Source organism: Aethina tumida, chromosome 5 (assembly GCF_024364675.1).
Source record: "Aethina tumida isolate Nest 87 chromosome 5, icAetTumi1.1, whole genome shotgun sequence".
In the NCBI taxonomy this organism is placed as follows: Eukaryota; Metazoa; Arthropoda; class Insecta; order Coleoptera; family Nitidulidae; genus Aethina; species Aethina tumida.
The window spans coordinates 12133863-12152875 of record NC_065439.1 but is presented as its reverse complement, the minus strand read 5'-3'; the positions used below and the strand labels follow the sequence as shown (position 1 = coordinate 12152875).

The following is a 19013-nucleotide window of genomic DNA, read 5'->3' as shown; positions in this document are numbered from 1 at the left end:
TAATATCCAACACGAATTCAATCGATGATAAGTCCACACATCTTGCTGGCCATGGTAACAAATTTAAATTGGAATGTTGGAAACAGTCCAAGGTGACCTTGGTAATATGACATCAGGTATTGTCCTGTTGATAAACTAGATTTTAAAGGGTCCGAAGGATGCGTGGATGTATTGTTGGACGTTCAAGTTACCTCTAAACAAAATTGAAGATACCATATAGTGGTATCCCAAAACCTCTTCAACAACTATGTCCTTATATGAATGAGTGTACGTACCAAAGTGTGGTATCCTCAGTCTTTTTTAAGCTAATAATCATATGTATTAATTTTATCTATTACCTTCAAAACGATTAGATGTAAAACACCAGTCGAAAGAAGCCAGTGAAGACGTAATGTTTAAATATCCAACGTTTTTATTTGTATTTTTTATCTTTAGTCTTTTTCGATCATAACTATTTATTTAACTTCAAAATTATTAAAGGTAAAACTCCAGTTGACACTGTATCTATCTGTTCCATTTCTTACTTCCATTGTCTTAAACGTTTAAACTTTCAACGTTTCAACTCGTATACATTCTTAGTGTTCTTTGAGCTAATGATCATAATTATTTATTTTATCCATTAACTTCAAAATTATTAAAGAAAAAGCTCCAGTTCAAACGTCGTCCATGAAAAGAATAATTTGTGAGAAGTAGATTATTGAATTTATATGATTCATTTCCCATGTCACTAAGTTTACTTCCATTGTTTTAAATGTTTAAATTTGCAACGTTTTTAATAGTATTGAGTCGTCATTCTTTTTTAAGCTATTGATCATATATATTTTATTTTATCCATTACCTTCAAAATGAGTGATGGTCAAGCTCCAATAGAAACGTCATCAATGAAAACAGATTTTGTGAAAACTGAGTCAGTGTATCTATTTGTTCCATTTCCTACTTTCATTGTCTTAAATGTTTAAATTTTCAACGTTTCTACTCGTATATATCTTTAGTGTTCTTTGAGCTAATGATCATAACTATTTATTTTATCCATTAACTTCAAAATTATTAAAGAAAAAGCTCCAGTTGAAACGTCGTCCATGAAAAGAATAATTTGTGAGAAGTATTATTGAATTTATATGTTTCAATTCCTACGTCACTAACTTTACTTCCAATGCCTTAAATTTTTAAATTTGCAACGTTTCTAATAGTATTGAGTCGTCATTCATTTTTAAGCTATTGATCATATGTATTTTATTTTATCCTTTAGCTTCAAAATGAGTGGAGGTAAACCACCAATAGAAACGTTACTAATGAAAACAGATTTTTTGAAAGCTGAGCCACTGTATCTATATGTTTCATTTCTTACATCACTAACTATACTTCCATTATCTTAAATGTTCAAATTTTCAACGTTTCTACTCGTATATATCCTTAGTCTTCTTCGAGCTAATCATCATAACTATTTATTTTATCCATTAACATTAAAATTACTAAAGATAAAATTCCAGTTGAAACGTAGTCAATAAAACAATAATTTGTGAGAACTGAATCACTGTATGCATATGTTTCATTTCCTAAGTTACTAAGTTTTCTTCAACTGTTTTAATGTTTAAATTTGAAACCTTTTTACTAGGGTTGTATCGTCATTCTTTTTTAAGCTACTGATCATATATATTTATTTTCTCCATTAGCTTCAAAATGAGTAGAGGTAAACCACCAATAGAAACGTTACCAATAAAAACAGATTTTGTGAAAACTGAGCCACTGTATCTATATGTTCCATTTCCTACACCACTAAGTATACTTATATTGTCTTAAATGTTTAAATTTCCAACGTTTCTATTCGTTTATATCTTTAGTCTTCTTCGAGCTAATGATCATAACTATTTATTTTATCCATTAACATCAAAATTACTAAAGATAAAATTCCAGTTGAAACGTAGTCAATAAGTCAATAATTTGTGAGAACTGAATCACTGGATGCATAAGTTTCATTTCCTAAGTTACTAAGTTTTCTTCAACTGTCTTAAATGTTTAAATTTGAAACGTTTTTACTAGTGTGGTATTGTCATTCTTTTTTAAATTATTGATCATATATATTTCTTTTATTCATTAGCTTCAAAATTAGTGGAGGTAAAATACCTACGTAAACATCGTCAATGAAAACAAATTTTGTGAAAATTAGGGCACTGGGTCTATATATTCCATTTCCTACATCACTAAGTATACTTTCATTCTTAAATGTTTATTGGTATATTTTCTTAGTCCAACGTTTCTACTGGTATATTTTCTTAGTTCTTCTTCGAGCTAATAATCATAACTATTTATTTAATCCATTTACTTCAAAATTACTAAAGATAAAATTCCAATTGAAACGTCGTCAATGAAACAATAATTTGTGAGAACTGGATCACTGAATGTATATGTTTCATTTCCTAATACTTCCATTATCTTAAATGTTTCCAACGTTTCTACTGATATATATCCTCAGATTTCTTCGAGAATTGTTTCCTGATGTTTCACTAGCATGATTGGCTAACATCTTCAGTCTAATTTGTTTCGTGTGTCTGTGACAATCAGATATCAGTGATAATTAGATCACATCAGATGTCAAAGAAACATGAACCGAATCAGACCTCTGAAGATGCTAACCACTTATACTAGCGAAACGTCAGGAACAAATCCGAACAAATATAGATATGGAAGCAATGGTCACGAAAGCCTTAACCTTTTCGTTTTTACAAGTGTCTTTTTTAAGCTATGAACCTATCTATTTATATTATCCATTTGCTTCAAAACGAGTGATGATGAAACTCCAGTTAAAATGTCGTAAATAAAAAAATAATTTATGAAAACTGGATGACTGGATCTATATGTTCCATATCTTACGTCACTAAGTTTACTTCCATTGTCTTAAATGTTTAAATTTTCAATATTCCTACTGGTGTTGCATCCTCAGACTTTTTCAAACTAATAATCATATCTATCTATTTCAGCTTTAAACTTATTTAAAGTAAAAATTAGTTGATACATGGACAAAAAAAACAAATTTTGTGAAAACTGGATCACTGGATCTATGTTCCATTTCCTGCATCACTAAATATAGTTCTATTGTGTTAAATGTTTTAATTTGAATTTTTATTGGAATTGTGTCCCTATTTTTTTTTTTTTTTCAAGTTAACAACCCATCTAAAATATGGATGACTGTATGTGTATGTTCAATTTCCTACAACACTAAGTATACTTCCCTTATCCTTATTTTTTCAATAGATCTTATCTATTTATTTTATCCATTAGCTTCAATATGACTGTAGATAAAACACCAGACCAAACCTTGTCAATTAAAGCTTTTGAAAGAATGAAAGTTCTTTACAAACACACTTGTCAGTCACAAACAATAAAAATGTCACGTTTTTTCGTATTATTTTATAATTTAATTGTTTCTTTGTTAGAAAAGCATATAAGTGGAAAAGTGGATTTCCTTGTGCACCTACTAATGTAAAATCATTAAATAAAAACGTCATTAATTATAAACGTATTACGTAAATAGAAAATTGCAAATTAATGTTACCAGACAATTAATTATATTATTTTGCTCAAAAATCATTAGTCACAGTACTATACAGAGTGATAGTTTGATACCATCATTGTTTGAAAATGTACCTTTGAATTTCCCCGGTACACATCTTACAACCGGTTCTCCATAAAAGTATTGATGCAATTCCCTTTCCTCAATTAAACCGACATAGACACACGGGTAATTACATCATAATTTTAAAAATACACGTCGTCTATTTCAAAACGCAAAACTTAATTTTTCGATTTGAATTCGTAATGCGGCGTTTTGTTTTAGCAACGTGTAATGAATTAAGGTCGTCTTACAATAATTGTTTTTGTAAGAAAAGTGCTAGTTTGGATTTCTTGGGATTGCTATTTTTAACGTGACAACCGAACTGTTGAACTTTCTTTGTTTGTTGATGAATATTAAATTACTTTTGTCAGTTTTGTTTTCGGACGCATTTTAATTATACAATCTGTTTTTGGAATTTGTATCATATTAGCACATCTAGGAAACATGTGAATGTTGCAGTTATTTTAATTGCCTGTTTTATTTACATTTTAAATGGTTTGCAATTAAAAATTCATAATGATGGACCACATCATAAATTTATTTTATCAATTTTATTTACACTATGTTTATAATTTTAAACTTACTGAAATTAGGTAACTATTTGTATCTCAGGCAGAAATGTAATTTTCGTAACATAAAAGTTTGAAAATTAATAATTTTTATAAAAAAATAAAAGATATAGACTGACAATCAATTGAACAGAACAGAAGAGATTTTTGGAAATAAATAATATTACTGGTTCATGAAAATCAATTTTCTTTCTCAATTTTATTTTTAAAATATAATCTGTTATCGAAATTTGTTTCATCTAAGATTATTTAAAAAAACAGTAAATCTGGATATTTTGATAATATTTTAATGTTAATTTTAGATATTTCTTAAATGCAAGTGTAGAATTCTTATAAATTAACTTTTGAATATCGAAATTTGTGTTATTTTTGTTTTTTTTTCTGTTTAGTGTATAGCAGGAAATAAAATAAACAGGCTGGCAGTCACGGAATATATTTCAAATACAGTTGCTAAGATATCTGATAATAATTGTATTTAAATTTAGATTCTACTGATCCATGAAATCATTGATCATTCTATGCCTGTTTTGTTTTCAGACGCATCTTAATTATATAATTTGTTTTTGAAACTCCTGAGATCACAAATTTGAGTATTTTTCTATTTTATTATTTTCGTGCACCAAGAAATAAAGTAAATATAGAATTACCAACAGTAGCAACAAAAGAATAAATTCCAAATGCATTTACTAAAGTCAGGAAATTATATTCTACATATCTATAAAAAACAGGGGCGGTCCCCTTTTTGGAAATAATTTGAATTTGTAATTAGTTTCTATTGGTCCATAAAATTTTAATTTATATATTAAATATGCTTATTTGAATTGCCAGCAAATTTTATGTATTTATTAACTACGAGAATACATAATTGCCAACTAACACTTCTGTCAATGGCAATTTAGGCAATATTTTCTTTTTTTCATATCCAAATCTCTGAAAATTTTGAGATGTAATTTTTGTTTGCCAGTTCTAATCAATCTCATGAACATTCTTGTAAATTTATCTTTTCTGTCCATCAATTAGATAATTAATTATTTTTATCATTAAATAATCCACTGGCACCACTAGTAATTTTTCTTGAAATTTGTTTTAATTTATATTTTAAATATGCTTGTTTGAATTATGTTTAACCTGCAGATTTTATATGTTTATTAACTACAAGAGTACATAATTGTGAACTAAAACTATCAATGAAAATTTAGGAGTGTTTTCCATTTTTCATATCAGAGTACCAAGAAGTATATAGAATATAGGCTAATAATCAATAGAAAAAAGGAAAATTTCAAATGCAGCACTGATAACCTTGAAAATTATTAGATGTAAATTTCTTTTGGCACTTACAATCAATCTCATGAACGTTTTTACACATTTTTCTTTTCTGTTCATCAGTGAAGAAAAAAAAAATATTTTTCAAATGCAGTAACAGTTAATAGGAACAAATTAGATAATTAATTATTTTTATATATCATTAAATAACCCACTGGTACCACTACTATTTTTTCTTGAAATTTGTATTAATTTATATATTAAATATGCTCATTTGAATTGTGTTTTATGTATTTATTAACTACGAGAATATATAATTGTGAACTAAAACTTCTATCAATCAAAATTTAGGCATTATTTTCCTTTTTCCATATCAGAGTACCAAGAAGTATAGAGAATATAGGCTAATAATCAACAGAAAAAAGGAAATATTTAAAAAGCAGCTATTAATATGTCTGAAAATTATTAGATATAAATAAATTTCTTTTACCACTTATAATCAACCTCATTAACATTTTTATAACTTCTTCTTTTCTGTCCATCAGTGAAGAAAAAAAGAATATCTTTCAAATGCAGTAACTGCTCATAGGAACCATTTAGTTAATTAATTATTTTTATATATCATTAAATAATCCACTGGTATCACTGGTAATTTTTCTTGAAATTTGTTTTAATTTGTATATTAAATATGCTTATTTTAATTATGTTTAACCTGCAGATTTTATGTATTTATTAATTACGAGAATACTTAATTGTGGGCTAAAACTATCAATGAAAATTTAGGCATTATTTTCATTTTTTCATATCAGAGTACCAAGAAGTATACAGAATATAGGCTAATAATCAATAGAAAAAGGAAATATTTCAAAAGCAGCTACTGATATCTCTGAAAATTATTAAATATAAATAAATTTCTTTTACCACTTATAATCAACCTCATGAACGTTTTTATAAATTCTTCTTTTCTGTCCATCAGTGAAGAAAAAAGAATATCTTTCAAATGCAGTAACTGTTCATAGGAACCAATTAGTTAATTAATTATTTTTATATTTCATTAAATAATCCACTGGTATCACTGCTTCTACGAGAATACATAATTATGAACTAAAACTTCTATCAGTAACCCCAAGCCAGTGGTAGTGGGGAGCTAACGGATCCAACACCTGCAAGTCCAATCCATTCCCAGGAAGATCTCGGATCTTCCTCAGATTGGACTTGTTCTTCCCGAACCAGTTGACAGAGGGCTGGCATCTACGTCAGCTTTAGTCTTCTGGTTCAGCTCACCCCCATACGTTTACGCATGCGTTTTCCATCTGGTTTGAGATCTTTTGGATCGGTACCCGGAGGGGGGTTTTCTGTCTCCTGACTTCCCCCCTCGATAAAAAAAATTCTATCAGTAAAAAATTAGGCATTATTTTCCTTTTTTCATATCAGAGTACCAGAAAGTATACAAAATATAGGCTAATAATCAACAGAAAAAAGGAAATATTTCAAATGCAGTAACTGTTCTTAGACAATTAATTATTTTTATATATTATTAAATAATCTACTGGTACATGAAATCATATATTTTCTATTATCTAGATTATCTAAAAGAAATTAAATGTGGATATTTCAACGATAATTTAATTGTCAAGGGTATTTATTTGTTAAGTGCAGAAGTAAAATTTTCGTGAATTATTCTTTTAATAGGCAAAATTTTATTTTCTTCGTACCAGAGTAATCTCATAGAATAAAGTTAACATTGACTGGCCATTATTAGAGAAAAAGAATAGATTGCATGCAGATACAGAGATCTCTGGAAATAATTAAATTTATAAGTTCTACTGGTCTCTTATGCTTTGTTTTCAGACGCATTTTAACCATATAATTTGTCTTTTGTTTTTTTTTTTTAAAATAATCTATGTGGTTATTTCAATTATTTAAATTGTCTATTTTATGTTTTTTAAGTGTGAGAGTATATTTGTGAATATATAACATTTAATAATCCTAATTTATATATGTTTTACTTTTTCCTTATCAGAGTCTACAAAGAGGTAAAGAAAATATTGACTAAACACCAATAGAAAAATGAATAATTTCAAAGACCATTAGTTTCTGTTCATGTCTTTTGGCTCTTTGGAATTTGGATATTACAAAGTCTTATTGTAATTTCGAAAATTTAACACCAAAATTAGGGCAATAAAACGCAGCTGTACTGTAAGTGTTGTTTATTTTTTTCATATCGGAGTATACTAAGAAGTAAAGTAAATATAGACTGACCATTACTAGAAAAAAAAATGAAATACATTTCAATATGTACATGCAGTTACTGAGATCTCTGGAAATAATTGGAATTATAATTACAGATTCTTACTACTGGACCACGAATACATAATATGCACGCAACAATCACACGTTCCCGTTATTTTTTACATTTTTCTATTTATTTATAATATACACAGATTAGGAAACGTGAGATTGTCAAGTCGAATTTTGATCTCAATTTAAATTGCAGAAACATTACAATTAATTAAAACTACTAAAATATGTACAAAAAAGTTCCAGTCCTAACCGACCAGGAAACACAAATAATCAATATTTTGCAAATGACATTTGCAAAAATGACACAGTCGTTTGAGTAAAAAAATATCTAGTGAGGTTGAATTACCTAATCAGGCGAAAATGCACGAAAACGTCGTTAAAATTAAACAATACGAAGAATTGTCTACACTTAATTTCACTAAACGGTACATAAGTTTAAAAATATGTACAAAGGCCACTGTAAAAACATATTTAAACAAAACCAAATATATAAACAGTATAAAAAGATTTGCTCCGTCAGAAAATCCGGGACTAGGCTCATTTCATTTGAATATGTTTTCGAATGGTGTAAAAATTGATCTACTTAATTAACAAAAATTAAAGAGGACACAAGCAAGTTTTAATATACTCGAATATAAACATAGTGAATTTATAATACAGTCTCTATATCTCATTGCACACTGATAATCCACACAGAATACACTAAACTCTACTGTATGACGAATAAATCAGAAGAGAACTGCTGTTTTTTTGTTTGTTTAAGTTGATGCAGTGTTTTGGAGCGACAAATGAGCAAAATACAAATGATAACAGTTTAAGGGGGGTAAGTTGTCGCAGTCTTCCATTTAGTTTCTGTTTAAATTGTTAAATTCACGGCAGTTTATCAATGTCAATAATTCACAAGTAAAAAATAAATTACCCTATTCTTAAATATAAGTCCGTAAACTAAATATTTCCAGGCTTTTTGTGATTTTTTTCAGGATTGCGTGCGCCCCGTCCTGAATTAGGATCTGGGGACGGGGGGCACGTGCCATTTGGTTTTTGCGACCCGTCGAATTCGATCCTTGCAAAACAAATAATACGAAAACTATTTTGAAATATTATCACAGCACATAAAGATCGTTTTTCAATCGTGTTCGATCATATACAGATTGTTTAAGAAGCGTTAAAATGAACGGGGGGCGGGGTTTCACCAAACGGCGTCGATCCCATTATTTTTTTTTATTATTATTATTCTTTTGACTTGATCAACTGCCCGAAAACGAAAAGCGATAAATTACCTGCCAGTCTTATAAAACTAAAAATACTAACCTAAACTATTGAAGGCAGTGATATCTGTACAATGTTTCATATTGGCAGATCTACATTATTTAAGGTATAGTAAATCACACTTTACAGCGACTAAATATACACAAAAACACACACTAATATTAAAAATTTGCAGCGCGGATTGTCCATTGTATTTTGCATTGCATAAGTTCCCTGAATATTTATATTTGGTGTAAATATTACTTAAAAACTAACTAACTACCACACTGCGAAAAAATATTAAAGACGAATTGCCACAAATCAATTTACACCACGATTGTATTTTTTCTTTTGTACAACTATTGTGTATCGACGATTCCAAAAAAGAAAAACACATCAGTTTTTTTTGCATCACCGATTCATACACACGCGTTAAAAAAATACATTGGATTAAAAAATAAATCGATTTTATACCCGAATTTTACACGAAACATTGCAACCTTAATATTTTTTATCAGTGCACGGCACAACATCATTGTAGTCTGAGTAGAGAGATTGCGGTGAAGAAAATATAATACAAAAGTCGCAGCGTTTGGAGCCGTTATCTCCGGACCGCACCCCATTGTCAATCCCATTGGTGGGGCGAGGGAGGCAACTCCGACGGATGGGCGACTGTCGAACTGCAAACAAAGAGAAAAACACATTCAAAACACACGAAAATCTACCCAAAAATCAAACCTACAAAATGTCTTTATTTATTTTATTTACATGCAACTTGTAAGTTTGATTTGTCTGTTAATGACTAGTTTTCATCATTCAACTTCTCGGTAAATCATCAGTTGTTCGGTCACAACAGTAAGACCAACAAGTGATGATTTTCGAAAATGTGGTTCAATGGATTCTTTTTTTTTATTAATTCTCCACCGTCACTGTAAAAATCTTGAAAAATTCCAATACCTGATTCTAGTGAGAGAAGCTTAACTAGCCGTCATCGTTTTCTTTTCCTAAAACTGAAAATCCTCATGGTCAGCATCACAATTTCGTTTTGTTAATCGTTTTTAGTACTGCATACTAAAATCAGGTTTTGATTTTAAACAAGTTTTTACACTCAGTGAATCGTTTTCAATAGAGCCACGACCTGATGGAAACTGCTTAATTGTCTACGCGTTAATCAAAATTAAACTACATTTTGCACACGTCCAAACGCAAAGCACAAATTAATACAAATGCAATGGCTCTATAATTCGGTGGAGACCGCTCATTTCGTGCCGGAATGAACGGCCTCCACGACTAAACTAAATTAAAATTAAAATGGCAATGGAATAAACTAAAATCACTAACCTAAAACTTATATGCAGTCACGCAGCGCATAGAAAGATGACGGGTGATAACAGAATCTCAAGGGTCTTCTTGAAAGGGGTGCATTGTATTCGCTCTCTCCTGTACAACAACCATCATCTTACTTGAGCCGACTATTTTTTTTTTGTTTATTTAAAGCTTGAATTATTTACAATGCACGATATGACTGAGGTTCGAGATTTTGGCAAATGCTTGAACCAGAGTCGGGTGGCACACACACAACAGTAAAGGGGTTAGTGCTAAGACAGCAAGGATTAGGCTACGCAAAAATTATGTACACAAATTCTGACTTCCATACAATCAACAAACTAACGTTAGACGGTGTAAATTTTGAGATCTACGCCGTCTAATCAGAACAAAATGCGATAAAGCCAAAAGAACTGAAACTTCTACAGGGACTGTGGATGGATTTTTAGGGGGAAATCTAACTACTGAGAAAATAAACGCTCGCGCCCAGCATGGAAAGTCAAAAGTTCATCTGATTCTCGTATCAATGTTAATGATAATGGACTATATCTTTTAAAAATGGTACTATTAAAAAATAACACTCAAACCATTTGGTGTACGTTATTTTTTAATAAAGGTCTTCTCGAGACCGTATGGTGGCGTTAGCACACGATGAGGATGATATTTACAGATTTTTATGATGGGATGTTTGCTCGAGTCGGTACAGAACTGTCGTAAACCAATTTAATATACTCGTTTTACGTTTTATTAGTTTAGTTATACAACAAAAAAGCAGCAAATTGTGTGTAAAACAGTCCTGCTTCAGCATTCATCCGTTTCCGAATAATTTATGAATGTTTTATTTTATGTACAATGGAAGCTCATTATGCAACAGTCGCCGTATCCGATTGAATTTTGATAGTATTGCGACAAATCAAATTAAGTCAGCTTATACAATGGATAAAAATAAGTAAGGCAAATGATGAACGGTACCACGACCTTACCCAGTTTACCAAGACATGTTGACCAAAGCTGAAATGCCCAAATATTACCAAAACTAAAAACTGAACGACGCACTGCTACCAAAAAAATAAAACAAAACAAAAACCAAAGTGAAACAAAACCAAAAAAGATGTACCAAGTAACCAGTAAAAAACAAATAAAAAAAAAAAAAAATAAAAATAAAATGGAACGTACACCAAATAGATTTGGTTGGAGTGTTACGACTTGTAGAGGGGTTGTGGTAGTGAGGTGTTGGTTGGTTGGGTCTTGATATTGTATATTTTTGGTTGGTTGGATGTTGTTTTTCGTCACCTATGCAATGGCGCTGCGTTGGCGCGTTGTTTCTGCGGCTCGGTCGCTGCGCGTCGCTGCGCGGCGATGGCCGTCTTACCTGGCGAAACTCTTGAACGCCGCCGACTGGGGGTTGATGCACAGCGGCACCCGCGACGTGTTCAGCTGCTCCGCAATGAACTTGTGCATCTCCTCTGCAAAAACACCGATTCGATTAGCATCGCAATAATAATGATTATGAGTAAAAAAGTGAAAACATGCGTGCGATGGTCGATAATAAATCACTTGAAACGGTCGCCAATTAAATCCTCGCGAAATTAATACACGTGTTTGTATTTCAAATTGCATGTAATAGCACTAGAAAGTTACTATATTTAACCGTTGTTAATGACCGGTTATATTTACTAGTTTTTGTTGCAATATTCAAGTTCATAATTTACATGCACACGCATTATTAATTTTCAATCGATTCGTGCCAAATAGTCGATGTGTTCGAGTAAAAGAACTTTTGTCGTTAAATGCCTTTTTAGTGTTGCATAATATAAAACACCTGTAATAGTTGACTTATATTTAACTGTACTATATTTTATTAATAAATAAAATGTTTAACATACTTCAAAAACTAATCTGTTAATTTATTACTTCCATTTCCTAAGAAGTAATGGTAATTAGTAAGAAGTATAAAGTAATCAAATTCTAGAAATACTTAATTAAAATTAGTAATGTTCATGAAATGCAAATATTAAGTACCGGAAAAGATATTTACGCTTTTGGTTCATGATTTATTTAAATGTTCTTCTTAATTAAATTTTCTATTAAACTGTCACTTATTCATTAGCATTTATTTGATATTTAATAGCAATTATAACTTGACTATTTTTCGAATTTATTTTGAACAAATTTTCATTTTCAATTTATTTACTATTTTTAATAGAACTCTTCTTAATTAAATTTTCTATTAAACTGTCACTTATTCATTAGCATTTATTTGATATTTAATAGCAATTATAACTTGACTATTTTTCGAATTTATTTTGAACAAATTTTCATTTTCAATTTATTTACTATTTTTAATAGAACTCTATGTATACTTTTATATTTTTTAATTCTATATGTTATTGTAAATAAAATGCCTATAACTTGTCATATACCTAAACCCAATAGTTTTTAAGTCAATATTCGTTTTCAAAAATTTTGGCAAATTTATCGTCTAATTGAAATGTTTGTGTAGCCACCAATTTTGGTGTTGGAACTTTCAATTTTGACATAGACCTTAAGCAAAGATCATCCTGTAAAGCCATTATTAGTACTCCCAAATTTTATACAGGGTGGTCATTATTTACGTTAAGTTAATTTTTGTTTCCAAAAATTTTGTCACATTTATTTATGATCTAATTGAAAATACATTTAATTTTGTACATCTTAAAATATGATAAATTTTGTTATTAGCTCAAATAAATTAATGCCATCTGTACACACTACAACCAGTTCATAGGAAAATGAGTGTTATTTTTACATTTTTATAGTACTTTAAAAAAGTCTTAACCAGGGAAAGATTTAAAGGAAGCTTCAAAATATTATATAAGATGTTCTACTTCATCAATTATATAATTGATCATTTTTTCAGATTCACAAATCAATTTTTTATCATTTGCTTGCACAAATATTTTAAAGATAAAAGGAAAAAACGTTTATTATATTTTCTAGTATATAATTTTATTTCTTTTGTTTTTTTCACTTTGAATTTTTAATTATTAATAAATAATGTAATATTTAATGATAAAAAATATTATACTATTGATTTAACTTTTAATAATATTATTTAAACTTTATTTTCTTATTTATTACTATTTCAATATTTAGGGGTAATTTATCCTTGCTCTTATTAAAATATGAGTTATATCTGTATGTTTAATCATTTGCAGATGAAATGAGATAATAAAGACTATTTAGAAACCATTAAAACAAAGAATAATAAATTTATTGAATATTGTTCTCTTATCTATTATTATTTCAATATTTAGGGGAAATTTATCTTTGCTCTTTTTAAAATATGAATTATATCTGTATGTTTAATAATTTACAGATGAAATGTGATAATAAAGACTATTTAGAGACCGCTAAAAAAAGAATAATAAATTTATTGAACATTTTTCTCTTATCTATTATTATTTCCATATTTAGGGGTAATTTACCATTTCCCTTTTTAAAATATGAGTTATATATGTTTGTTTAATCGTTTGCAGATGAAATGAGGTAATATAGACTATTCTGAGATCACTAAAAAAAGAATAATAAAATTATAAATTTTTTTCTCTTATCTATTATTATTTCAATATTTAGGGGTAATTTATCCTTGCTGTTTTTAAAATATGAGTTATATCTGTATATTTAATAATTTACAGATGAAATGAGATAATAAAGACTATTTAGAGACTACTAAAAAAAGAATAATACTTTATTGAATTTTTCTCTTATCTATAACTATTTCAATATTTAGGAGTAATTTACTCTTGCCCTATTTAAAATATGAGTTGTATCTGTATGTTTAATCATTAACAGATGAAATGAGATAATAAAAACTACTTAGAGACCATTAGAAAAAAAAGAATAATAAATTTATTATAATTTATTTTTATTTATTATTTTTTCAATATTTAAGGATAATTTATTCTTGTTTTTTTTTTAAATGAGTTATATCTGTATGTTTAATCATTCGCAGTAGAAATACATAACAAAGACTAATTAGAGAGCACTACAAAAAAATAATAAATTTAATAATAATTTCAAAGATATAACTTTAATATTACGAATGTAAAAATAAGGCATTGCTCAACATCAGACACCTGCGGTTTAATAAAAAAACAGTTATGTAGATGAAAAACCGTAAATTGAATATGTGCATTTTTACTTGGCATACACGTGCAATATGAAAGGTCGTTTTTCTTTCGAGTTTCGCGTAAAATCGTAAACAACTAAAACTCAAGGAGACGTTGCATCACACCATTGATTCGAGTGCTTTCGAAAGTGTATTTTTGTCCACGAAAATCTACCTTTAACTTGCTGCACGGACGTCAATTTCTTTTCCCAATGGTCGTCGAACGGTGTGGGCGCCTGACTCTCGAACTCCTGCGTGTACTGTCTCATACCGCTGGCCGTCGTGTAGCAGCACTTGCACATGCACGAATGGTACCTCAGCCTGCCCTCGTCCAGATAGGGATGTGCCAACGCGTCCACCACCGATATCCTTTTATCCTACAACGAAACCACACCTTAAAACCCGTCAACTGGCGAAAATCGTCGAAATACGTACGGGATCGAACACAAGCATCTGACACAGTAAATGCACCACCTCGTGGGTGGCCTGCGAACTCAGCGTATAGAGGGCGGACAGACTGGGCGGTTTGGGCGCTCGCCTCAGCATGTGGGAGCGTGCGCCTTCGCATGCGTACTTCATGTCTTCCATGGTCGGTGTGCCCAGCAGCTCGGTGATCAGTTCCAGTTGCTGGACGGGGTTTTGGGCCTGAAAATCGAACGTGAATTAAACCGTTCCATGTTTCGAACGGTTATGCCAGTTACCTGGAAGAGTATCCGACGACCCAGCAGCTCGCCGAATATGCAGCCGACCGACCAGACGTCGACGGCGGCGGTGTAGTGTTTAGCCCCCATCAGGATCTCGGGTGCCCTGTAATACTGCGTCACTACCTCTTGGGTCATGTGTTTGCTCACGTCTGGCTCTTCCACGCGTGCCAGACCAAAATCACAGATCTGAAATAATTATTTTATTTATTCACTGTCCAAATATATAACTATAATATTTTTTAGTGTTTCCGGGAGCACAATTAGATAAATTACTGAAAGAATTACTTAAGAATTGTAGAGTTCATTCGAAGATTTTCTCTTTTATATAATTGAATTGCAATTTGTAATAAAATAATGCAATAAAAGAAATATAATATTTAATTTATTTCACACGATTAAACGAAATATCAGTACACCAAGTTTATAACTATTAAAATTAAACCAAAAAATAATGAGTTAATAAGTCAATTATTTTAAAAGCATTTATTAGTTACATAACATTACCTTCCATCAAAGTTTCTTTATTCTGGATGCATAAATTTTATGGTATGAAAAGATATTACAATTATTTATGACCACATTCTATAAATTTATGCAATACAAAATGGTTATATTAATATAATATGAGCTGGAAAATGATTGAATGATGCACTATATTGTACAGTTATAATAAAATTATCTTTTTTCTTATATTAAAACTAATTTTATGCAAAATAATAACATTAATCTTACCATACTCTTTATTTATAAATAATCAGTGCAAGTCATTTAACTTGTCAGGATTTTAATCAAATTATAAAGACATTTAATAAAAAAGTGATAAAAAAGTATGCAACATTTAATGTTAATAAATTAATAAAATTTAATTTAATAATTTTCATTTTATTCACAAATTTTGAAAGTTTTAATAATACATTTTAATTTTAACAATATCAAGTTTAATTTATATTATTTTTTATTCATTAATTAATTAAAATTGATTATCATATTAATAAATCTATTGAGAATGAAGAATAAATGTTAAAAACATTTACTTCACAATTTTTTGATTTTATTAATTTTAATATTTTCTTGTTTAATTAATCTTGTTTCAATCATTGAGCTTAATAATTCTAATATAAATATTTTATTTTCCATATCAGTTAATAACTTTTTTTTATTTTCTTAATTTTATATTTAAATTAATATAACACATATAAAGATTTTTAATTTTAATTACAGTCAATAAAAAATGTTATAAGTTGTTACATTTTACTCAAAAAATTACTTATTTTATTTATTATATTTATGAATTTAATTAAAATATCTAATTTCTTTGCAGTCTCTTTTCTTATTTTAAAACTAATTTTATGCAAAATAATAATATTAATCTTATCATACTCTTTATTTATAAATAAACAGTGCAAGTCATTTAACTTGTCAGAATTTTAATCAAATTCTAAAGGCATTTAATAAAAAGCTGATAAAAAAAATTATGCAACATTTAATATTAATAAATAAATAAAATTTAATTTACTAATTTTTATTTTATTCACAAATTTGAATAGTTTTAATACATTTTAATTTTAACATCAGATTTAATTTATATTATTTTTCTTCATTAATTTTAGTAATTAAAATTGATTATCATATTAATAAATCTAATGAGAATAAAGAATAAATGTGAAAAACATTTTTAATTTTACTTCATATTTTTTTGATTTTGTTAATTTTAATATATATTTTTTTTTTAATTAATGTTGTAGTTTTAATCATTTAGCTTAATAATTCTAATATAAATATTCCATAATATTAGTTAATAATTTTGTTTTTTTATATTTAAAAACTAATAAATTAATATAACAATTATAAAAATTTTTAATTTTAATTATTACTTTTATATACAATCAATAAAAATTGTTATAAATTGTTACACTTAATTTATTTATTACTTTTATGAATCTAATTAAAATATTTAATTTCTTTGCAGTGTTTTAATTAATTTTGTTAATTATAATTTAAATATTTCTAATGTACTTTAATTTTTTACTGTAATGAGTTAGTTTATTACTTTTGATATCCATAATATCAGTATTTTTATGCATCAATTTTAACAATAAAATGTGGTTAATAAATTAATAAATTTAATTTATAAAGTTTAAATAAAAAAGTTATATATTGTTACAAAACTTTTACTCAAAAACGACTTCAATTATTTTAAATTGTCTTCATGAGTTTAATCACGATTTTAACTTCCTTTGTAGTTTTTTGTACAGGATGCTTTAATTTCACGGTATGACAATACTAAGAAATCTCAATTTATATTCCAACACTAGAACTTTACTTACTACAAATTGGTAGCTTTAATATAAAATAAAAAATTAAAATCAGAATTATAACTGCGGCTTGCAGTGTACACTGATTTATTTATTTTTATATACTCAGCAGGGACTCTTTAAAAATCTGACACACAAAAGATTGATCAGCATATAAAAAAACAAGCCAATCTCCTCATTCCAAAACAAATATTGATTTATGTACAATGCCCGGAACTTGAAGGGGCCAAAGTCACAATATCCCGAACGGTCCCGTCTTCGAATACAATAGTGTTACCATACATCCTGGTCGACACATTAGAGAGCAAATAAAGGAGAAGGACCCTCCCGTATTTATTTATTTAACTGTTCGGCTCGTCGTTAATTCGTCCATTACGCCACACCAATTTCAGATGCTGTCCTTTTTTCGGTGCCTACCATTAATATAACTCACCTTTAGAACACAATTACTGTTTACTAGGAGATTCCCGGGCTTGATGTCCCTGTGCAATATCCTAGCCGAGTGCAAATATTTTAAACCTGGAACATGGAACGAAATTTAGCAAAAACAGGGGGGAAATTTAGGCGGCACTCACCTCTAAGTATCTGGTACAGGAAAACTTTTATGTGATCCGACGACAGGGGCTGATGCGACACGATGATTTTGTGTAAGTCGCTCTGTAATAGTTCCGTTATGACGTATCTGTTTAGGTTTAATGTTAAGGAAAACTCAGGGGAAAATGACTGTTAAGTACACGAGACCGTTTGTTTGGTTTGGCTCGAGGTTAATTGGTCCAATAATGCGGGGACAAAGAGTGTGCGTCGTCTTTGTCGCGGCCGAATGTGTTTCGTTGCTTTTGTTATATAAATAAATCAACCTTGGTAATATTTAGAAAACAAAGGGAATCTATTTTTACGTTATCGATCGGAACGACCGAAGAACACTTAACGGTGCAACTGAGTGCCTTTTAATATCTCCTTGGATGCAATTAAGGATTTTTATCCTTTGGTTAATGCACTAGACGTGGGGAGCGCACCTGAATTTATTAATTAATAAGCGGAAATTCTTCCAGTGGAAATAATAAAACAAAGTATGAAGTTAATCAATAGGAAAAAATCGTTTCTATGTGTCCTGGCCAAACGAAGAGTTATCTAATTAGATGGCATCTCGACCCCCTCCTTATTTAATTATTTATTCACGGCTGAGGTGTGGTTGAAATATTTTCGTTAGTTGGATCAAGCTTTTTATTTAATATATTATACGTGTAAGTACATAATAATCAAATTTATTAGACTTTGAAACTTTTAATTAGTAAATAAATAATAATAATAATAATAATAATAGTAATAATTACCTAATATAATTTATTAATAATTAAGTTCATAAGGAATAACAAATATTTTTCTCTTGACAGACTTACAATTTAGACCAAGACCTTTTATTTAGTACGTACTAACCATAAGTACATAATATAATTAATAAACAGGTTCATAAGAAATAATAAATATTTGACCACTTCTTATTTAGTAGTACTAATCGTA

The 19013-nt window shown here is 28.9% G+C and overlaps 1 protein-coding gene across 8 annotated transcripts in view; it reads right to left on the bottom strand.

Moving 5' to 3' along the window:
* Positions 1 to 9487: 9487 nt before the first annotated feature.
* Positions 9488 to 19013, bottom strand: part of LOC109593930 (serine/threonine-protein kinase NLK-like) — a 56626-nt gene continuing 47100 nt past the window's right edge. The window contains exons 4-11 of one of the 8 annotated variants that reach the window (XM_049967211.1): positions 18068 to 18174; positions 17926 to 18011; positions 15175 to 15363; positions 14909 to 15118; positions 14649 to 14850; positions 11696 to 11789; positions 9955 to 10007; positions 9546 to 9677 (exon numbers count right to left, since the gene is read on the bottom strand). In XM_049967211.1, coding sequence (XP_049823168.1) covers positions 9986 to 10007; positions 11696 to 11789; positions 14649 to 14850; positions 14909 to 15118; positions 15175 to 15363; positions 17926 to 18011; positions 18068 to 18174 — 910 coding nt within the window. In that variant the 3' untranslated portion in view covers positions 9546 to 9677; positions 9955 to 9985. Of the gene's footprint in view, positions 9678 to 9954; positions 10008 to 10338; positions 10438 to 11499; positions 11790 to 14648; positions 14851 to 14908; positions 15119 to 15174; positions 15364 to 17925; positions 18012 to 18067; positions 18175 to 19013 lie in introns of those variants that run through there. The other 7 variants (XM_049967210.1, XR_007547983.1, XM_020009063.2 and 4 more) reach the window with 7 other exon arrangements.